This window comes from Thamnophis sirtalis, unplaced genomic scaffold (assembly GCF_051295495.1).
Source record: "Thamnophis sirtalis isolate CommonGarterSnake01/CBP01778 unplaced genomic scaffold, rThaSir2_p1.2 scaffold_2, whole genome shotgun sequence".
NCBI lineage: Eukaryota > Metazoa > Chordata > Lepidosauria > Squamata > Natricidae > Thamnophis > Thamnophis sirtalis.
This window is the reverse complement of record NW_028261382.1, coordinates 150,828,028-150,849,253: the sequence shown is the minus strand read 5'-3', so window position 1 is coordinate 150,849,253 and position 21,226 is coordinate 150,828,028. Positions and strand designations below refer to the sequence as shown.

Sequence of the window (21,226 nt, the reverse complement as noted above, 5' to 3'; positions counted from 1 at the left end):
TTAAATAATTTCAGGTTCTGCACGGTATGATAAATATAAATTATAAAATATTTAAATATAAACTGTATATAAAATTATTTTAACAGTAGACAAGATTTCATATAATAATTTCTCCTGATTTTCTTTACTGTAACATTTTGTATCTGAATTTGAATGTATTAATTCCCATTGTAAACACACATTTTTCTTTATATGTACTCTAATTCAAGTCAAAATCAGTACTTGATTTGGCTTATAAAAGGCAAGTCGATGCATACCTGCTTCTTCCATCCATAACGTTTAATATTCCCTTTGTTTGGTATTGAAAGCCAGCCCTCTATTCTTGATTCTGTATAAAAACCAATATATACTGGTTAACATTTTATTTGTAGAGAATTCCAAAGAAAAGAATTGCTTTCATGCAGCCATTAGCAATGATCAAACAGACTAATAAAATAGCAACAAGTAAGCTTAGCTAAACAAGAACAAGGATTGAAGCTTTTTTCATGCCTAGTCACAAATTCATATACCATGGCACTATTACAAAACCTGCAAAGAGGTTATAACTTACATCCAACACTTTCAATTGATATGTTTTAACTTAGTTGTCAGGATCTCAATGGCCAACTGTTTCAGCATAAAGGTGTTTTACAAAAGCTATATTCCTAATTTCATAATAAAGTGGGAGCAATTAAATATTTTGCATAAATATATAGTAATTGAAAGCCACAATGAAAGTGCAAAAGAGCAAGCAAGAAGTCCCCATTTGTCCCATTACTCACAGAAGTTAAGAACAGAAGAGAAATAAATAAGGAATGTAGAGAGAATCAGCTAAATATAAAGAATAAGAAAAAAAGCAATTTATTCAATTTTAAATGACAGAGAACGATAAAATGAAAGAACAAGTTTATGACTTGAAGCTTAATTTAAAATTAAGTATTAGCTGATGAAATTCTCGATTCTCACATTTAAAAAAATCAAAATATATAATACATCCAAATCAAGTTACTTATTTTGAACTAAGGACTCTGTGATATGAAGGTGATAAGCTGCATACCAAGAATAATTAATAGTGTATGTTTTTGTCCAAAATAGTGATGTAAACATAAAAATTCACACATCCTTGTGATGATAAAATCTATTTTTGTTTACCATTCACATGTATAAAATATAAATAGAGAAAAAGAAAAACATCTTATCTAAACAGGATAGTATTTTTGGTCTAACATAATGGAGAATTACAAATAGTTACTCTCTTACCTGTAACACTTCCATCTGTTTCATCAGCCTGAAGGCTGGCAACACTAGTAGAGTCCATGCCCTGCTGCAAGTCTAAAATTTTACTACGCAATTGTTCTATATCACTTTCTTTACTGTCCAGCTGCATCTGAAGTTCATTCCTGTATGTGGACTCTTCCACCAGTTGCTGTATTCAACAGAAGTAAAATGTAAGAATGGTAAACCATTCTTCCAATACTTATTATGAATTCAACTGGTAATTAATAGTAATTACCAGTAATTAATAGTAAAGTCAGTATTCATAAACAATTTTTCACTTATATCACTTTCATGGAGAGCTGTAGAGCACATTGTTTAAGGTTATTCTGGTTCCTGCTGGGAAATATTAGGTGGGAAAATGAACTTCTAGGCCACTGAAAGAAGTTTGCAGAGTATCTGAATATCATATTCAGATATTGATTTACTAAGCCCAGTCAACAGAGATTATACAAATTAACCACAATGTTTGAACAAACTGAATTTTATACATCTTTTAAATCTGAAATATAACTCTGGCTTCAAAAAGTATATGATCAGTGAATCTATTTGATAATTATGTTAAAAAGTCTTACCGCTTGCATTTCATTAAGCTCCTTTTGATATTTTGTTACCATCTGATTAAATTTCTCCTTTTCCTGGTTAAGTTCCAACTGCAACTTTCGGTTTTCCTTCTCTTTTTTCTTGAAATCTTGCATATTTACTTTCTTCCTATCTAGTTTAAAATCTTTTCGATTCATAATCTCAGCCAATTTGTTGACAGCCTATTGCATATTAAATAGGAGAAAATCAAAGTAGACACATTAAAACAAATTAACTTTGGAAAGTAAGCACAGAAGATTTCTATCTAGATAATAAATATCAATAAATATTATTTTTCCATCTGAATATTTTATGAAGAACATTCTCAGCTTAGTCTATTAAAGAGACAACAGATCATTAATAGCTTTACTTTCGGTTAATTAACATCTTCTCTTGGAAGCCATTTCACCATTTACTTAGTAAAACAATTTCAAATATTACATTTCACAACATAAAATTAGTTTTACTAAACAAATATAAATCTCACATCCATCTGCAATACATTTATAGGCTTAAGTGACTTCTATTCTAACTCATACGAATAACCATGAGCTACCTAAGGAAGCACTTTTTTGTACATGTGTCTTTTGAGTCAGTATTCACTCCTGGAGAATATTAGGCAAATCTGATAAGTTTTCTTGGCAACATTTTTGGAAGTAGTTTGCCATTGCCTTCTTCCTAGAGATGAAAATAACTGGATCAAAATCACTTAGTTGGCTTTTTACCTAAAACATAACTAGAATTAATGATCTTTCAATTTTTAGCCTGGTGTGTTAACCACAACAACAAATTGGCTCTTGTGGAAGCGTTAGCGTCTCTAAATGTTTGTCATCTAAATATTCATAAATGTAGTAATCTGCCTTTATTACATCAGACCACTGAACTATCTAGGATACCATTGACTATCAACAGTGTTTCTCTGTTTTATTTGATGTAAAGAAACCATATGTATTACTATTCAGAAAACAATATATCTGTATGAAAGACAACTCATTACTGACCTAACTACTAATTTTTGAGTCACAATTTCTATACAGGTATTTTAATTATTAATGAGAATAATGGCAAATGCTTATGAGAAGGCTGTATATACATTACAAGGCAAAGCTCATTTTCTGAAATCACAATTAAAAGAAATATGGTACAGGCTCTCTAAGGCTGACCAATATATTTAGGTTTTTTTCCTGTTATTATATGAATTAAAATTCAGAAAAACAAAATTCTTTATGAAGAACCAAAGCACTATATTTTAGCAGATGTATGCTTAGTCACTTATGCCCTGGTTATCTCTTGTTTTGATTACTGCAATCCATTCTACTTGGAGCTACTGTTGAAGAATATTTGGAAGCTACAATTGATTCAGAATTCGGCAGCATGAACTGTTTTGGAGGTCTAATGTAATAACAGTGTTACATGAGATGCACTGGTTGTCAATCTGCTTCCAGGTCCAATTCAAGGTGTTGATGGCATGGGTCCAGGTTATCTGAAGAGCCGTCTGGCTCCAATGGGATTAGCCTGCCCCACCCATTCTGGCAGAAGAGGCCTGTTGCAGATTCCATCAGCCAAGGCTAGCAGAGTCCAGGAGAAAAGCCTGTTCTACTATGGTCCTGCGTTCTGACTGGAGGCGAGATTCACCCCTACTCTTTTGGCCTTCAGGAGGGGCCTTAAAACCTGGCTGGTTACTTAGGGTCCCAATAGAAGTGCACTAGGTTGGCAATAGTTGCCAGTAATGATAAGAGAATGTCTCACTACCACTCTGCATGAATCCTTAAGGTTTTTTTTGTTAGCCTGTGTTTAACTTTGGAATTTTAAATAGTTTTTATATTTGTAATTTGTTTTTATATTTATTGTAAGTTACCCAGAGTCACTTTGGATAGCATGATGGGCGGCATATAAATGTATTAATAAATGAATGAATAATCTAAAATAGCTGTCCTTTAAAATACACATCTCCATCAACCTACCAAAATACACTCACCTGTGTTTTAAGTGTCCTTTCATTGCTCAAGTTTTTTTCATACTGTGTTCTAATTATGTTCAATTCCTCTTCTTTTTTCAATATATACTCTTGTTGAAAAAAAAAAAAGAATATGTGGGATTTTATTGCATCAGTATCACAAATACTTTCTCTCTTTTGTTAAATCTTAATTTAATAGAAACAGAACAGGGTCCTGCCCCCACATATTCAGTCCAGAATTATTCAGGATGGAAAGTGCTTAGCTTTTAAATAGGCAGGCTTGGTTGATTTATTAAGCGAATTCCTAATATAATTTTTGACTCACTGTGTTTTGTGAACCTAGCAAACGTAATGGTAATGTGTTTAGTTTTGTACAATACATGAAACATAAAAATGATATTTAAAGCAAATGAACTACAGTTAGTCTAGACTACGTAGTTATTACTTGCAATTCATAAAAAAAACTAGAATCACTTTCTTTGCTAATTAAGATCTGTATATCAACTGACACAATGTCCAAACTGATAAGCTTAAGTTATTGCCATTCTTGGTTTTCAAAAATTAGGTATAAAGTGCATGTGCATGCAATGTGACAAACAATGGAAAAATAAAACAGACCATACAGTAGATGCTTAAATCTGAGAGAAATTTATTGTTCCATTAAATAAATATAGGATGACTGTCTAAGTCATTACAGATAGTCCTCAGCTTACAACCAGTTGACCAAATTTATGGTGGCCATGGAATGGTTACTGTACAGTCCAATGCAGCATTCTGTGTGACTGCTACTCATAATAGTGCTTGCAAAAGAATAGGCTCGCTTAAAGACCATGTTGTTTGTTTAACAACTGCTACTAAAAGGCCAGCAGATTACTTCTGATTACATGAGTGCCTCAACTTACATCTATAAAAACTTATGACTTATTTACAGTCCCAATTACAGTCATAAGTCAAGGACTACCTGTATATTATTGACTCTTAAATTCTGTTCCTGTTTATAAGAAGCTTTATTTCATTTTCTATTAAAATAACCCAAAGGAATCAAAACCATGAGAAATTAATACAACAAAACAAAAGTGGAAATAATGAGAGAAGAAAAATAAAAAATATGAGGGTTTGTTTTTAAAAGGACTATCTCAACCATTTGTAATACCCCTTTAAACTCACTACTCAAAGTGTGAAGGTGCAAAATCTTAAAAATGGTTAGTTAAACTGTTTCAAGAATATTCCTTTGTTGATTTGAGCATGTGGATGGATGTGAAGATGACACCATTTCAAATATTGCCTGAATCGCTAGATACTTTCTGAAATAAATTTTAAAATGCTGATGAATTTCTTCCCTAAAATGTTATTTTTACCTAAAACATTAAACAAGACCCCCTATACCATTTCTCATACATTCTGATAATCATTCATATATGTACACCAAGAATTCGTTGTGTTCTCATGTTATCTCACATTTTTCCTAATTTACAAAGACTGAACCTTGCCTTCTTGAGTATAACTACAATCACACTTAAAATCTCTGAATTAGTTCAATAATATTTACATCTTTTGGCCAAATCCCCCCTCCCACATTTATAAAGCAATATCTATAGAATACCAAACCATATTCTGCTGCTGCAATATTGAAAGACCATTTCTCTTACTGTATAAGATAGTATTGAAAAGGTGTTGATTTTCTTCCAAACAATGTAATTGAAAATATGAAATACCTTCTTCAAGTTTTTTAATATTTCCATTTAGGTCAGAATTCTCCTTTGTTAGAAAGGCCACATCTTTGGTTAATGTATTATTTGTTTCTTCAAGCTAAAGGAAAATAAAACAATAACATCAGCTGCATTTGGCTAATTGTTGAAAAAAAGAAATAAAAATTTTGGAGAAGTATACTGCTTCTATTATGGAATTGAAGAATGAATGGACACAACTATATGGCTAATGGCAATTCATCTTTCCATAACTTATTTTTAAATTTTATCTAGTTTAAACATATGTTTTACCCATGTGGATATTAGCAAAAATATATTAATACAAATACTAAGTTTAAGACAACATTATGTGTTAGCACGGTCAAACTGATTTGATATAAGTCCAAGAAAAACATCAAAGAAACAGTTGGTTTACCAATAGGATAAAATGGCAACATAGCGATAAGGAAAGGGGGGAACTTAAATTATTTAATTCCTATTTGCACCTGTTGAAAATAGTAATCCAAGTTGCTGGAAACTTCACTGGAGAAGCAAAACAGAAATCTAAGTCAAAATAGGAAAGGAATAGGTGAAAGAACAAATAGCTGCTTAGATGAACTTGAATCTTTGGACTTAATCTGTCAAAAACTGGCAGATTTTATCTCAGTACCACTGACTGTAATCTTTGAGAACTGTTAAGAGTACAAGGTATGTGCCAAAAGATTGGAAAAATGCTGATAACATCTGGATGACTCCTACCCTGATCTTGTTCAGGAACCTATTAAAAGCCTGGCCATTCTCCCAGGCTTTGGGGTTAGATGATAGTTGAACCCCTGTTGGATGGGAGGTTTTTTTTTTTGGCTGATGTGTTTTTGTTCAGACCACTCATGATCTCTTTTTGGTCATTTTTTTCCTTTTATTTGTAAGCTGTTGATTTCTTATTTTGTAGTCAGGACACCTCTAAATTTTATGTATTATGAATGCACCAATAAATTTCTTAAAAAAGAAAAAAGAGAAACCTCACAAGCTCCCAGATCAATCATATTGAAATTGCAACTGGGAAAATTCTAGAAAAGATCAGTTTGCAAGCCCTTAGAAAAGTCATTGTGGGTTTATTAAAAATAGGACATGAACACATTTTTTTCTTTTGACAAAGTGCATAGATTAACAGATCAAAGGAACACTATAGATGTAGTACACTCATACTTCACTAAGGATTTGACCACTTTTACCACAGCTGCTTAATGAAACAAAACAATGTGGGATGGATGACGCCACTAGCTATGGATTTGCAGCTAGCTGAAAAATCATACCCAGTTATGGTCTTAAATGGTTCTATTTCAGTATGAGGAAGTGAACAGGAAGTGAGGAAGAGTATTCAGATTTAACATTCAACTCTTCGAAGAAAGCACAAGCTAACTGTTTAAAATCAGATTTTGTTTCAACCAGAGCTAACTGTGTACACAGTTTCTCACAAGTCATAACTACTTGTTAAACATTACCCTGGGAAATAGTACAATATATTGTAATATTCAGCTTGGGAGACAATTTCTTACTTAGTTATGAACTCACTAATAGTTTACACATTCTGCTAAGCCATTATTCATGATTTGTAGAGCAAAACAGAGTGCTCTTCAACATTTTCATAAGTGACACAGATAAGGGGACCAAGCAGATACTCATCAATTTTGCAGATTACAGAAAGCTTGGTGGTGAGAAAATAGGATTGAGGTAGAAAATGACAGACTTGTACACTGGCCCTTATTTAACAAAAAACAGTTTAGTTGTGAGAAATGTAGACTTATGCACTTCAAGCAGGGAAAACAAGATGCATAGGTGCATTATTGGCTATACCTTCTATCTCAGCACCAGTACTTGTGTGAAGGATCCAAATGCTCTGACAGCCTACTGATTAATCATGAACAAGCAATGTGCTACAGCTATCTCAAGTGCTAATGGAATCTAAGGCAGTATCAACAGAGATGCAGTGTCCAGTGGGAAGTGAGAGTTCCACTCTTACGTTGCATTGGGTATTGTGTCCAGTTGTGGTTGCCAAAATACAAGAAGTATACTGAGGCTAGAGAGAGAGGACAAAGATGGAGCCCTGGAGATAACATTCTATGAAAATGTGATAAACTAACTGCGTATGTTGGGCTTTAAAAGAACTAGTAAGCAGTAGAATAGTCTGCTTTCTGTAGTTACTAAGACTTCACCACTGGAAGTTTTCAAACAATCAATGGATGTATATAAGATGGTATGAGGATTCTTTCCCTGAGCAGGGAGTTGGCTGGAAGATCTCCAAAATCTTTTCTAAACTATAATTCTGTAATTCCCAATACAAAAAAATTTCATATTTCATTAAAGGAAACCTCATCCTTCTTTAACTATATGTATGCAACCATCATGCTAATAAAGATTTGTAAGAAAAACAAGCATGCCTCATAGTGACCTCTCAGATGTAGTCACATTACTAAAGATACAATAGATTTCTTTCTCACAATATAATAAATTGACTTCATGATACAAAAATATAAATGTATCTTACCCGACTGACAATGTTGTCCTTATCAGTAATCTCTAGTCTGTTTCGTGATGCTGCTTTCTTACTCTCTTGTGTTAGTTCAAAATATTGTTCTTCAAGGAGAGCTCGGGCTAATTGTTCAGATTCAGCTTTTGTTTCAGCCAGATCTAACTGTGTAACAACAGCTTCTCTGCAACAGAAAATTATTATTTTTTAAAAATACTAATTGTGTAAAATACTACACTGCTCTTTTAGAGAGAATGCAATGTAGTTGCTAAACTTATGATACAAGTTCTATCAGGATATCAGGTTTGTTTTAGACATATTTGTCAACTATCCATCATGATAGTTATGCTATAAGCCATAATGGAGATTGTTTGACTCAGATCGATATGGTGTGAGCCCAGCATTGTTTAACTCAGGGCCAGTGACTTGTGCATTATACAAACTACTATGTTTCAATACAAGACAATTACAAGAATAAATTGTAATCCCTATCAGATTCCCGAGGAGATCATTATTGCTACTGAAAAAAATATGTAAGATAAAAAAAATCCTTGCATACTGAATTATCTGAATTTTCCTTTTCTGCTGGGACTATAGCTTTTATGTTTATATCTTACAATAATAAACAAACAGCTCATATTTATACTTTTGTTTCACTGAATATTGTACATACATTTCAATAGCCAACAAAGCTGCTTTTTAGGCACATTTTAAAATTCAACTATTTTCTTAAAATATAGGCAGCAATCCACAAAATTATCATATTTAAATCCCTTTGTTTCCAAGTGATAAAAAAAGATTTTTCTCTTTCTGGGAGATGAGCAGTTCAAAAATGTAAAAAATACATACATACGTATATACCTAAGTATTGCATCCAAAATATCAATGAGTATCTCAATTTTTGAAGGACTCTGCCCATAAAAGTGACTTACTTTTCATTTAGCAGCTCCTGTATTTTTTTCTGTGTTTCTTTATTTTTTTCTTCAATTTCTTCTTTAAGTTCTTTAACTTGAGTTTTATAAAGTGTCTGAAATTTGTTTTAAAAAGGCACCATCATCATTTAGACATTGTTACAATCCAGAGATTCCCATTTATTAGTCAAACTTGGGATGAGGATAAGCGCTACATATTATTCAATCTATATTTGTGTATTATTTATATCAAGTTTTTACAACCACTCTCAAAGAGCTTGCAACATTTTTTTAAGAAATTAAAGTTAAAAAATTGTACAATGAAGCTAGCAACAAAGAGATAACAGTGTAATTTTTACTCAAATCAATTCCACCTCATGCTGCCTAGCATAGGTAGTCCTCAACTCACAATCATTTGTATAGTACCATTCAATTACAACATCACTGAAAAAGTGGCTATTTTTTCATACTTACTAACGTTGCAGCATCTCCATGATAACATGATCAAAATATGGACACTTGGCAACTGGCATGTATTTATGATGGTTATAGTGTCCTGGATCATGTGATCACCTTTTGTGACCTTCTGACAAGCAAAATCAATAGGGAAGCCAGATTTATTTGAAAACTATGTTACTATTTTAACAACTGCAGAGATTCATTTAACAACTGGGGCAAAAAAGGTCATAAAGTGGAGCAAAATTCATTTAACAACTGTCTTGCTTACCAACAAAAATTTGGGACTCAATTGTGATTGCAAATCAAGGACTACCTGTACAGCAGACAGATACAGATAGCCCTCAACTTACAACAATTAGCTTAAGGACAGTTCAAAGTTATGAAAAAGCAACTTAAACCTATATTTGCACTTACAACTGTTGCCCCACCCCTGCATCATGTGTTCAGGCAACTGGCTCACATTTACATCCAACTGCAGCATCCTGCTCTCATATAAATAAGTTTTATGACATTTTTTTGCCAGGTTGTGAAGTTGGATTCACTTAATGATCGCGTAAAAGTTGTCATGTAATAGGCTGGACTTGACTTACAACCACAACAATTTACAATGGAAATTGCCCTCCTAATTGTGATTGTAAGTCAAGAACCATCTGGGCGGGGAGGGGGGGGAGAGAAGAAAATGATCTAGATAAATAAAATAATGGTTAAGTCAATCTGAGATTCATGAGTGCTAGCTTGAAAATAGTTATACCTGCTTGAATTGATGAATTCACCTACTGATGAATTGAAAATTGGGAAACAAATGTGGGATGAATCAAAAACTCGGTTACAATTTTACATACATAAGAGATATAAAAAAAATTATCTCCATTTGGAAAGGTCAGATTGAATATTTACTTCACCTTTTAATGAAGTTTTAATCAATGCTGTCAAGGAAAAATAAGAACAAGATCTATAGAAAGTCTTTTCTAATTAGGCCTTCTTCCTGTCCTTCCCAAATTGGATTTTTTTTAAAGCATTGTGAATTAAGTGAAGTGTTAATATTGCAATGATTTAATATAAATATATTGTTAATCAGTTTGGGCTCTTTTTATTATAAAGTAAGAGCTGAATAATTACTTTATAATTGAGATTAACATTCAAGAATAAATTGCCAGTGCTATTAGTTTTACAAATCCACTCTCTCATCATCAAGATACACTTAAAGGAATATCATTCATATATTTTAAAAAGATCAGGCCAATATCAAATAATGGATAAGGCCAGGGCACAGTAGTTGGTTGAACTATCGGACAGCTTCTTCCTAGATCTGTGCTATATTTTTGTGCAGTGAAATGCAATGTAATGTACAATTTAAGCTGCTGATGGGAATTTTGGTTTTTCTACAATCAAAATTCTGCAAACCCAAAAAAGAAAAACCACTATACGATAAGATTCTTTTTTCACTACTTTGTCTAGTTAACTGATTTTCTATTTTCAAAAGAGTTTTTAAGGAGCTTTTGGGGGATATATACGCCAGACATTAAGCAAATCAATCACAATAACCTTTCCCTTGAGCGTTCCAATTGTTTAAAAATAATAATGAAAGTGGAAGAAGGCATTTGTAAAAGTAGCTTCTTGGATATTTAGTGAAAAAAATGATTTAGTATAGCAATTCTTTAAACAAAGCTGTCTCTTCAGAGACAGACTTATTGGAAATTCAAAATACAGGTGCCAATATAGCAAAGTGGGATTTTAGGCCCAGAAAGTCAAGCCAGGTATATTATTGAGCCTATCCTAATACATGTGTCCAAAATGTCAACAAGAGCAAGTCCAGAACTGGAAGAAAAATGAATGTTTATCATTTTTTTAGCTTCACAGCAGACAAAAAAGTGGAAGTCAAACAGTAATAAAAAAACAGCTACGTGTGTGCCTTTCTTGTTCTTCCTCCCCCACTCATCACTTTTCCCATTCTAAGACACAAACATTATCTAAAAGTGAATTTATATATTTATGCAAGTTGTACAAAACATAATTAAATGCTTGTGTAATATAAAGAATACTTACAGAAAAATATTGTTCTGCTTCTAGCTGATCTTGTAGTTCACGCATTTGGCCTTCATTCCCTCTGTATTGCCTTTGAGGAAAAAAATAAAGGAATTTCTATTCTGAACTCTTAGTCATTAGGTGTTCAGTAGATCAAGTAATAGAAGTAATATTTGAATAGAAAACAGGCAACTTTATAACTCTAGGAATTTAAAATATTTATGCCATTCATTTTCATGGAGTGTTTCCACGAGATATTTGCATAACTATAGTGAAGTCAAATGTTGATAAAACATAGCACAAACCACATTACTAAAAGCAGTCCTTTACAATATAGTTCTTTTTGATAATAAAAAATGTAACTTACTTAGCCAGCTGAGCCAACTCAAATTCTGCTAATCTTTTTGCTTCTAACAATGCATTGATTTCCTGTTTTAGCTGTTTCTCAGAACTCTTTAAACTATCTGCTTCTATAGCATGCATCTTCAGTTCATTCTGTGTCATCACTCTTTTATTTATCTCGTGTTCCAATTGATGTGTCAGATTCTTAACCTAAAAATACAATAAAAATGTATTTATTGCTACATAATTTGGCATTATTATCCAGGAAAATATTTATTTGAATTATGGAGGTGCTAACAACACATTCACAACTGCTTTGAAGCACTTGGTTTGTACCCTTCTGGCACTCCCTTAATTTAAGCATGTATTTTCTTCCATGGCTACCATGTGAGCCCAGGAAAAGATGGTAGCATTTTTTTTAAGTTGCTGGCAGGCACAATCCATGCCTATTCAAAAACATTACTTTAAGCTTTGGATTGCTGCATGTATATCTGAGATCAAAAACAATACTTATACCAATATTTTTCTTTGCATTAAATTATCTCAATCAAAAATATGCTTAAAAATCCATTTCAAAGGCATTTTGCCTTCAGATATCTGGAATTCTGGCATGAAATGCTCAACATCTACAAACCATGTAGTCCTTTTGAGTTCTATTCTATATGAATATGTACAGCAAGAATATACAGCAACAAGGGCTTGCCTTAATAAATTCCAAAGTTTTAATATTTTGAGACTTCTGGTGAAAATTAATGGTAGTTTAGTTCTGCTTGTCTTCAGGAAAGACAACACCACAGCTGAGATTGGAGCCCAGAAGCTAGTGCCTGAAGCCAAACTTCCTCTGATCCAGATAAAGGAAAACAACTCAGCAGATTAAACCAGGAAAAGTACCCAGACTAGGTGGATTACCATTTTTTATTATAAATGCTTTCTGGATGAACTTTTACAACTCCTCCAAATTACAATGAACTCTATTCTGTAAGATACGTGGTGGTGCAGTGGTTAGAATACATATTGCATGTCAATTCTACTGCATGCCAGGAGTTCGATCCTAACCAGCTCAAAGATCAGCAATCTGAAATCTCATTTACAGACCTTGGAAGGATGGAAGATTGAGTCAATTTTGAGCCTGTCAGGATCAAATTCCTAGCAGCTGAATAGAATTAGCCTGCAATACTGCATTCTAACCACTGCGCCAACATTGAGAAAGAGAAGGTTATCAGAGATAAATTAATATAGAATTTATCATTAGAAAGAGTTTTAATGTTTCTATTTTTTCATAATGTAACAAAACAAAGGTTCAAGTAGTTTCATTAGAAGTCTCATATACCTGTCAATGGCCTTCCAATTATATTTACAACTGTTTAATTAAGATTCAGGAAAGATTTTAGAATATCATGCCCAGAGCCTTAGGTGTGGGGAAGTTTACAAATAAATAATTTGTGAAATTAATTTTGTGGTAGAGTTGAAGCTACAGAGATTTTTGGATTCATAGATAAAAGGTAATTGTTCAAGTACGCCTAAAAGAAATGTTCACATGAGTATAGAAATTACTGTCTTACCTCATCTTCCAATCTCTCTTTCTGTTCAGTAAGGTGCTCAATCTTCTGTTGTGATTGCTTCAAATCAAAGTCTAACATGGAACATTGTTTTTCAATCTGAACTATTCTATTTTCTGCCTTCTCTCTTGCTGCTCGTTCTTCCTTTACCTTTTTTTCAATTTCTGTGGGAAAAAAGACAACAAAAACTAAATATAGGTAGTTCTCACTTACTGATTTTATACTAATGTTTCGCTAAGCCCAAGTCACAACATCAGGTCAATTTCTGGCTCAATTGCTAAGCAAATAACTGTGGGCCATTAAATGTGATGTCATTTGACTTTTGTTTGTGGTTTTCTGCCAGCTTCCCTATTTGCTTGTTGGGAGCTGGAAATCGTGGGTCATGGAACACTGCAACTGTCATAAATGTGCACTAATTACCAAGCGCCCAAATTACTATCATGTAGCCATAAGTTTGAAGACCAGCTGTAACATTTTCAGCCTCATCATAATTTTGAACAGTTGCCAAACAAGTGATTGCTAAGTGACAATTACCTGGAAAGTACGTTAAGAAAGCAAAAAAGAATGTATTCATGAGATCTTTCAGATATCCTGAAAGGTGAGAGAAAACATTAAGAATTTGGGGCAGCTATATTAATATCTATGGTAAAAAATCTCCTAGAATTGTTACCTGTAGTATAATGATATACCTAATTCATATAAATTACATACGCTGAGATAATACTTGAAGAATAGCCAGCTGTTCTCTCGTTTATTACCAATTTATTAACAATATGAGAAACAGAGACTGGTACCTAGATTTTTTTTGTAATTAAATAACAGAAAATAACTACCCCACATCTCAGCAGGGATCAGCTTTCCCAGGTAGGCAAATAGGAAACATGACCAGACAAGTTAATTCTTTGTTGTAAGGCTACATTAAGAGAATCTTGTAAGTATGATAGTACAAATCTTCTGTTTTCTCTTTTACATCCTGAGAATGTAAGAACGTTCCTTTCCGAGTTTCTTTCTCTGCCCGTGATATAGATGTGGGCTCTGCCCTTTCTTATCTAATCATTCCCTAAGCAGCATCTCTCTGCTCCATCTCTCAATGTCATTACAGCAGGCCATGTTTCTGGTAAAAGAGACTTCCCTACAATAGCAGATTAATATTCTGTAGAAATCTACTGCATTTCCAGAACTATGATGAATCATGCTGAAAGTTAACTTGATACCCCCAGTACCACATTTCCTTTTTTTTCCCCCAAAGCGTAATTTACAGCAAACCCAGAAAAGTATGCAGGTTAGACTGCTTAGTCCAGGGATGTCAAACTTGCAACATGTCATCACATGACATATCACAACTTCTTCCCCTTTACTAAAAAGGGGGAGGGGGTGGCTAGCGCATGACACATCCAGCCCGCAGGCAGAAAGTTTGACACCCCTCTTAGTCTCTAATGCAGGACTTTCAAACCTGCATTGTCACAGCATCATCACGTGATGTATTGGGACTTTTCCCTCCTTCGCTAAACCGGGTGGGAGCAGGACAAGCATGTAATGCAACCAGCCCACAAGTTTGACACCCCTCCTCTAATTCTGAAATAATCAGAAAACCAAAGATCTTCAGGCCAGATAGGGAATTCAGGGGGGGGGGATCCCAAAAGGTGGTGGTTGAAAACTAGATGGTGCCAAGGAAACTAGACAGATTAGAAAGGAATATGCAAACAATTATTTAAAGAGAGAAATATATAAACACTAATTATATTGCTTATTCTTTAAGAACTTACCATACATAGCAACAGATTTGGCCTCTTCTATTGACTGATGCTTGTCAGTTAACTGAGCTTTGTTTATGTTATGTTCATTTATTTCTTGTTCTAAACGTTGTTGTACCATTTTAAGTTTGTAGTTTAGATCTATTTCTAAGTTATTCTTCTCCTGCAAGATATTTTGTATAAAATGGTGTCAGATATACCAAATATGACAAGTATTCATATTTTATCATACATTCCGGTACCTTTCTTCTTCCTACATACCTTTTAGTTTGATGTACATCTACTGGATCCTGAGTATGTATCAGTAAAATGCCTGTGGAATTATGGGCAATAATATACTAACTTGAATGATAGTTTCTAAACCCTACCATGCATAGAGTGAAATGTACTTGAGAGAAAAATTATGTGTTGGTTTTGCTTATGGCATATTAACCAAAATATGTCAAAGGGATCAGGATTACTCTTACTATTAATAGGTAATATTTCATTTGGCACAGATGTAATAGATAAATTTCTTTAGATTGCTAAATAATAAAAACTATGGTGGATAGAAGAAGTCAACATGTATAGGATCACTGGGTGATGACTGTGTCATATGGAAAGCTATGGATTGAAATATAAGATGCATAAATGGTAAACAATATGAAAAATAATGGGAAAAATGCATGGCTGTGAGACTAAGAGAAAAAAGATGAAATAGATCCGAATAAAAATGTTGCAGTCTGATCAACAGATGCAGAGAAGTAAGAAAATAGGTCCAATTATGAATAAAAGAGCTAAAATATAGACCAGGAACTCCTTTGAAAAGAAGTAAAATGGCTGTAAAAGCCTGCTTCTGCCCACTTTAAATGAAAGTGAAGCTTAGGTATGTCAAGAAAAACATAACTTTAAATTGAATGTATTTAAAATGAGTTACTTAAAAAGAATACAGGTAATCCTTGGGTTATGAGCATTCCCTTAGCAAACATTTGAAGTTACGTAATAAGCACCCCCTAGTGTTTATGAACTTGTCCCGAAACTACAAATGTTGCAGCACTATGGCAGTTGTTCACCCTTATGAACAATTGCAGAGGCTCTCGAATATTCGCCTGCCTATTCCGCTCCACTCCGCACTTTGCCAACTAAAACAGAGGCTCAGAGGGGTGGTTACACTTTATGGCAGCTACTCTCTTTCCTCTATACGATTGTAGACACAGTTGCTGCAATAAGGTGCAAGTAGGTACTATGTCCATTCCCGATATATTCCAACCATCTTTCCCACAAATCCAAAGTGTTACATGGCTTACCACTTAATAATAATTATAATTTAGCAACAGGACTCAATTTGATTTCTGGTTCACCTTTCTTCCATTGTCTTACTGAATTTTATGTATTCCTATCATTTTCAAATGTACATTTACCTGTAGTTCTAAAAACATGAAGATATATTTTTTATTCTAAATACTCAATGATTCTACTCCATGTTACATAAGACTTTGTGCCTCATTACTTAGTTACCTTACCTTTTCAGAATGATTAAGCATGTCTTGGGCCTTTTTTCTTTCTTCTTCCACTCGCTCGAGATTGTTTTTCACACCTTTGATTTCTTCTTGTAAAGATGTAATCCGAGCTATAGAATTAATTAAATATTTTTAACTGTATCTCTGACTTCAGATGGACAAAAATTGTTTATCTATATAAACACCTCACATATATCAAAGATAGTTCATTAAGAAAATAAAAATATACTGAAAATGTTAAATCTACGCTCTCAATTTTTATTAAAATATTAATTAAACTGAAAATGTGCAAACATGTATTTTCATATGGGTATATAATATGCATATAAATATTGAAAATGAAGTATATGCAAGAAAAGCTAAGTGATCACGTTTAATTAAAATGGCAGATGAGGAATTGTCAGATTTGCATTAAAATGCTAGTCTATTGATTTGAATAATTTATATTTATTAATGCAAATAGATTACATCCACAAATTTCCCAACAGATATGTAGAGTAGCACAAGTAAAAAAATTTTTAGAAAGTCATTACGTGACCTATATATTTCTCAGAAAATTATTTTAACCCACCATCTATTGTTCACTCTCAGTAAACAGTTAGTATTTATGATGAATACGTAATATCTGTGAAAAATAAAATCATAGGATTTAATTCTATGATTTAGGTTCTGTTCAAACACTGATTTTCTTAACTATTTGTACTAGATAAAGAGAGCCAAGAGTATTTAAGGCAGGATAAGAGAGAAAGTATTTTATTCTCACATTCTGATCATTATTTGTAGAAATAATGTGAACATTCTTTTTATATTGTGGGATTCTAGGCAGTCTACAAAAATATAAATTAGATAAATCAAAACTATACAAAACTCAAACTATATAAGCCAGAAATGCTTCAAAGAAAGCTGAGGCTGTGTATTTTTTTCCAGCCAGAAACATATCTGAAATTGGGACAGTGGACGCATTCATAATCTTGCTTTAGAATCACAAACAAACATATTTTATCTAGTTTTACTATACGTATTTTAAGGTAGATTCAAGGATGTTCTCTACCTTCCCATGAGGATCCACAATGCAAGGGATATAGTTTTGCTTTACAACAACACTTTGCAGGTGCTTTTAATTTTTTTTAAGTTGATAAAACATTTATTTATAAATGAGTAAGAACAATAAATTATGTTTAAATCAAGTACAGCTTTTCATATTATTATAAGAAGCTATAAAAAAATAATAGCATTTGCTTGAATTTTTCCCCTTGGGATTTAAAACCACAGAGTTCTTTGGGGAAGTAGACTTTCATTCCTCAAACAAAAACATTACTAAAATTTCTCCTTTCCTCCTCCACCTTTCTACTTGTCCTACAGTTGATTTCTGTACTTCTAGGTAGCCACAATATAGTATAAAATCAAGTTGCAAGTTTCACAGCCACATGATTCTAATAGCATGTATCTTTTCTTTCAGGTTTGTCTCCACAGGCACATTTGAATGGATTCTACACATGTCCAAAGGATTCTCTATTGTATGCTGCTATATTGTAACCAATTGCAACAACTCATGTCTAATATGTTAGTAACATAGCATGCATAGGATTGGCATGCTAAATTCTTTTATACAGTGATGCCATTTCTATTTTGTTTTAACTTTCAATCCCCAATGTTTTATGTTTTAACCTTAGCCCTAGTTGTTTTATATTGTTATTTATGGCATTGTAAACTGCCCAGAGTCCCTTGAGGGCGAGATGGCATATAAATTTAACTAACTAACTAACATACATCTTATTTTCTAGATATGAAAACAAGGAATCAGATCATATTATTTGTCCATTATGCATTGAAATACTGTAAAAAAAGAAGAAGAACATGTTTTGGAAATGGAACAGTTACTAAGAACAGTTAAATTCTTAGTTTTACATAAAGTATCCACTGTTTATACATATAAGAGCATTTATATTTATTTATCTACCATTCATAAATGTAATTCAGTCCAAAATGGCTATTTATATTCCAAGCTATCAGAAAAGAAACTTTACATTTTATAATTACACTATGGTAAAATTATTACCTTGTAGCTCTCCAATAATTTCTGATCCATGACTCCTATCTCTTCGTTCTACTTCCAGTGCTCCTTGTAGCTGGAAATAATCCTTTTCAACCTGTAATTTTGTGTTTTCCAGAATTCTGCATCTCTCCTGCAACTCCCTATTTAATGATTCAAATTGACTTATTGACTTGCTCACTTCTGTATGACTTTTCCTTAGTCTTGCTGCAGTATCTGACTCTGTTCTCAGCAAATCATTGGCTTCTTCAAGCTGTGTGAGCAATGGAGAAAAATAGAGGTTAGTCTAAAATGAGCATGGCTCATATCTACCCTAAAAAGAGAGATTTAGTTATAGTGCATTCAAAATGTATTCAGACCCCTTTCACTTTTGTTAACTGTTATTATGCAGCCTGATTCTATAGTAGTTGAAAATCATTTTTTTCTCATTAATCTACACTCACTACTCTATAATGACAAAGTGAACTGTTTATAAATTTATTGAAAATAAGAAAACTGAAATATTGGCATAAGTTTTCAAATCCCTTTCACTCAGTGCTTTGTTGAAGCATCTTTGGCAACAGTTACAACCTTGAGTGTTTTTGAGTATGATGCAACAAGCTTGGCACACCTGCATTAGGAGATTTTCTGCCATTCTTCCTTGCAAATCCTCTCAAGTTTTGTCAGATTGGATGGTGACTGTCAGTGGACAGCCACTTTCAGGCTCCTCCAGAGATGTTCAATAGGGTTCAAGTCAGGGTTCTGGCTGGGCCACTCTAGAACATTCACAGAGTTGTCTCTAAATCACTTCTGTGTTTTCTTGATTGATCATTGTCATGTTGGAAAGTGAACCTTCAGCCCAGTCTGAGGTCTTGAGCACTGTGAAACAGGCTTTCATTGAGGATATCCCTGTACTTTGCTCCCTTCAGCTTTCCCTCAACCCTGATCAGCCTCCCAGTCCCTGCTGCTGAAACACTCCCAAAGCATGATGCTGCAACCATCATCCTTTACTGTTGGGATGACATTGGGAAGGCGCTAGGTGATGCCTGGTTTCCTCCAGACATAATGTTTAGAACTGAGACCAAACAGTTCAATCTTGGTTTCATCAGACCAGAGAATCTTGTTCCTCACAGGATGAGAGTCCTTCAGGAGCTTTTCTGCAAACTCCAACTGGGTTTTCATGTGTTTTGCACTGAGGAGAGGACTGCATCTAGCCACTCTGCCATAAAGCCCAGATCAATGGAGGGCTGCAATGATGGTTGTCCTTCTATCTCATCTCCTCATAAGATTTCTGGAGCTCAGCCCATCAAGTTCTTGGTCACCTCTTTTACTTCTTAATGATTGCTCAGTTTGCCTGGGCAACCAGCTCTTGGAAAAGTGCTGGTTGTATCAAACTTCTTCCATTTGCGAATTATGAAAGCCACTTTGCTCTTAAGAACCTTCAATGCAGCAGAAATTTTATTGTAGCCTTCCCCAGATTTGTGCCTTGCAATAATCCTGTCTCTGAACTCTTCAGGCCATTCCTTTGATCTCATGACTTTTGGTCTGCTACTATCCATTGTCAGCTGTGAGGTCTTCTATAGAGAGATGTGCACCTTTTCAAACCATGTCGAATCAATTTAATTTACCATAGGTTGACTCTAATCAAGGTGTAAAAACATGTCAGTAAAAATCAAGATAAATGGGAGGCACGTGAGCTAAATTTCAAGTGTTGTTGCAAAGGATCTGAATACTTATGCCAATGTGATATTTCAGGTTTTTTTTCTTTTTAGTAAATTTACAGACTTGATCACTTTATCATTATGGTGTAGTGAGTGTAGATTAATAAGTAAAAAATGAATTTCAACAACAGTACAATCAGAAAACTCAATGTAACACATGGGACAAGATAAAACCATAATATAATAATAGAAGAACAAAACAGAGAAACAACTGTCTAGGAATAATTAAAATCATTAAAACAATCAAAACAAACTAGTAACTTCATAAAATCCTATGGTCCATGGTCTTATGAAAATAGAAACACATTAAACTGATGACAGAAAATGACCTAGTAATCTATCGAGTCTGCCCTTTCAGTTTTTTTTTTTAAATAGTCAGACAATGGACATATGTTTATTTCAAGCATGTTTAAACTCAGTTACTGATGATTGATTCACTACCTCTGCTGGAAGTTGGCTCCAAGCTTTCACTACTATTTCTAAATCTTTAGGGCTTTCGTGAAGGGCAGCAGTATGCAAACCAGAAGGAATTACTATATGCAAAATTACTTACTTGCTTTTGCAACTGTGTAATTTTTTCATTTGTAATATGTGAATGTTGACTAATTTTTTTTAAATCTTCCAGCTGATCTTTTAATGTTGACACTAAAAGCAAAGAAAAACATTTTAAACATACATTTTAATAATATTTCTAGGTAAATTGCAGAAATAAAATGTTCAAAATTCAAAAACTTTCAATTTTATTTAAAAACAACGGCAATATTTTCATTCATATCATCTATTGATGATAATGGCCTGAGGAAAGAACAAAGGATTCTGCAAGTGAAATGTTAGTCTAAAGAATCGTGTCATCACGATTCCTGGACCAGGATATATTATCTACTAAAAGGCTTTTGTAAAAGATACACTTTACCTC

General features: G+C 33.4%; 1 protein-coding gene across 3 annotated transcripts in view; it reads right to left on the bottom strand.

Moving 5' to 3' along the window:
- The window catches only part of ROCK1 (Rho associated coiled-coil containing protein kinase 1), a 121,305-nt gene that overhangs the window by 17,146 nt on the left and 82,933 nt on the right, over positions 1–21,226 (bottom strand). For all 3 annotated transcript variants that reach the window (XM_087707203.1, XM_087707204.1, XM_014067455.2), the window contains exons 15-28: positions 20,864–20,955; positions 18,617–18,863; positions 16,561–16,667; positions 15,071–15,221; positions 13,308–13,468; positions 11,771–11,955; positions 11,425–11,494; positions 8,941–9,035; positions 8,027–8,192; positions 5,509–5,602; positions 3,815–3,903; positions 1,830–2,018; positions 1,240–1,405; positions 258–328 (exon numbers count right to left, since the gene is read on the bottom strand). In XM_087707203.1, coding sequence (XP_087563329.1) covers positions 258–328; positions 1,240–1,405; positions 1,830–2,018; positions 3,815–3,903; positions 5,509–5,602; positions 8,027–8,192; positions 8,941–9,035; positions 11,425–11,494; positions 11,771–11,955; positions 13,308–13,468; positions 15,071–15,221; positions 16,561–16,667; positions 18,617–18,863; positions 20,864–20,955 — 1,883 coding nt within the window. The remainder of the gene's footprint in view (positions 1–257; positions 329–1,239; positions 1,406–1,829; positions 2,019–3,814; positions 3,904–5,508; positions 5,603–8,026; positions 8,193–8,940; positions 9,036–11,424; positions 11,495–11,770; positions 11,956–13,307; positions 13,469–15,070; positions 15,222–16,560; positions 16,668–18,616; positions 18,864–20,863; positions 20,956–21,226) is intronic.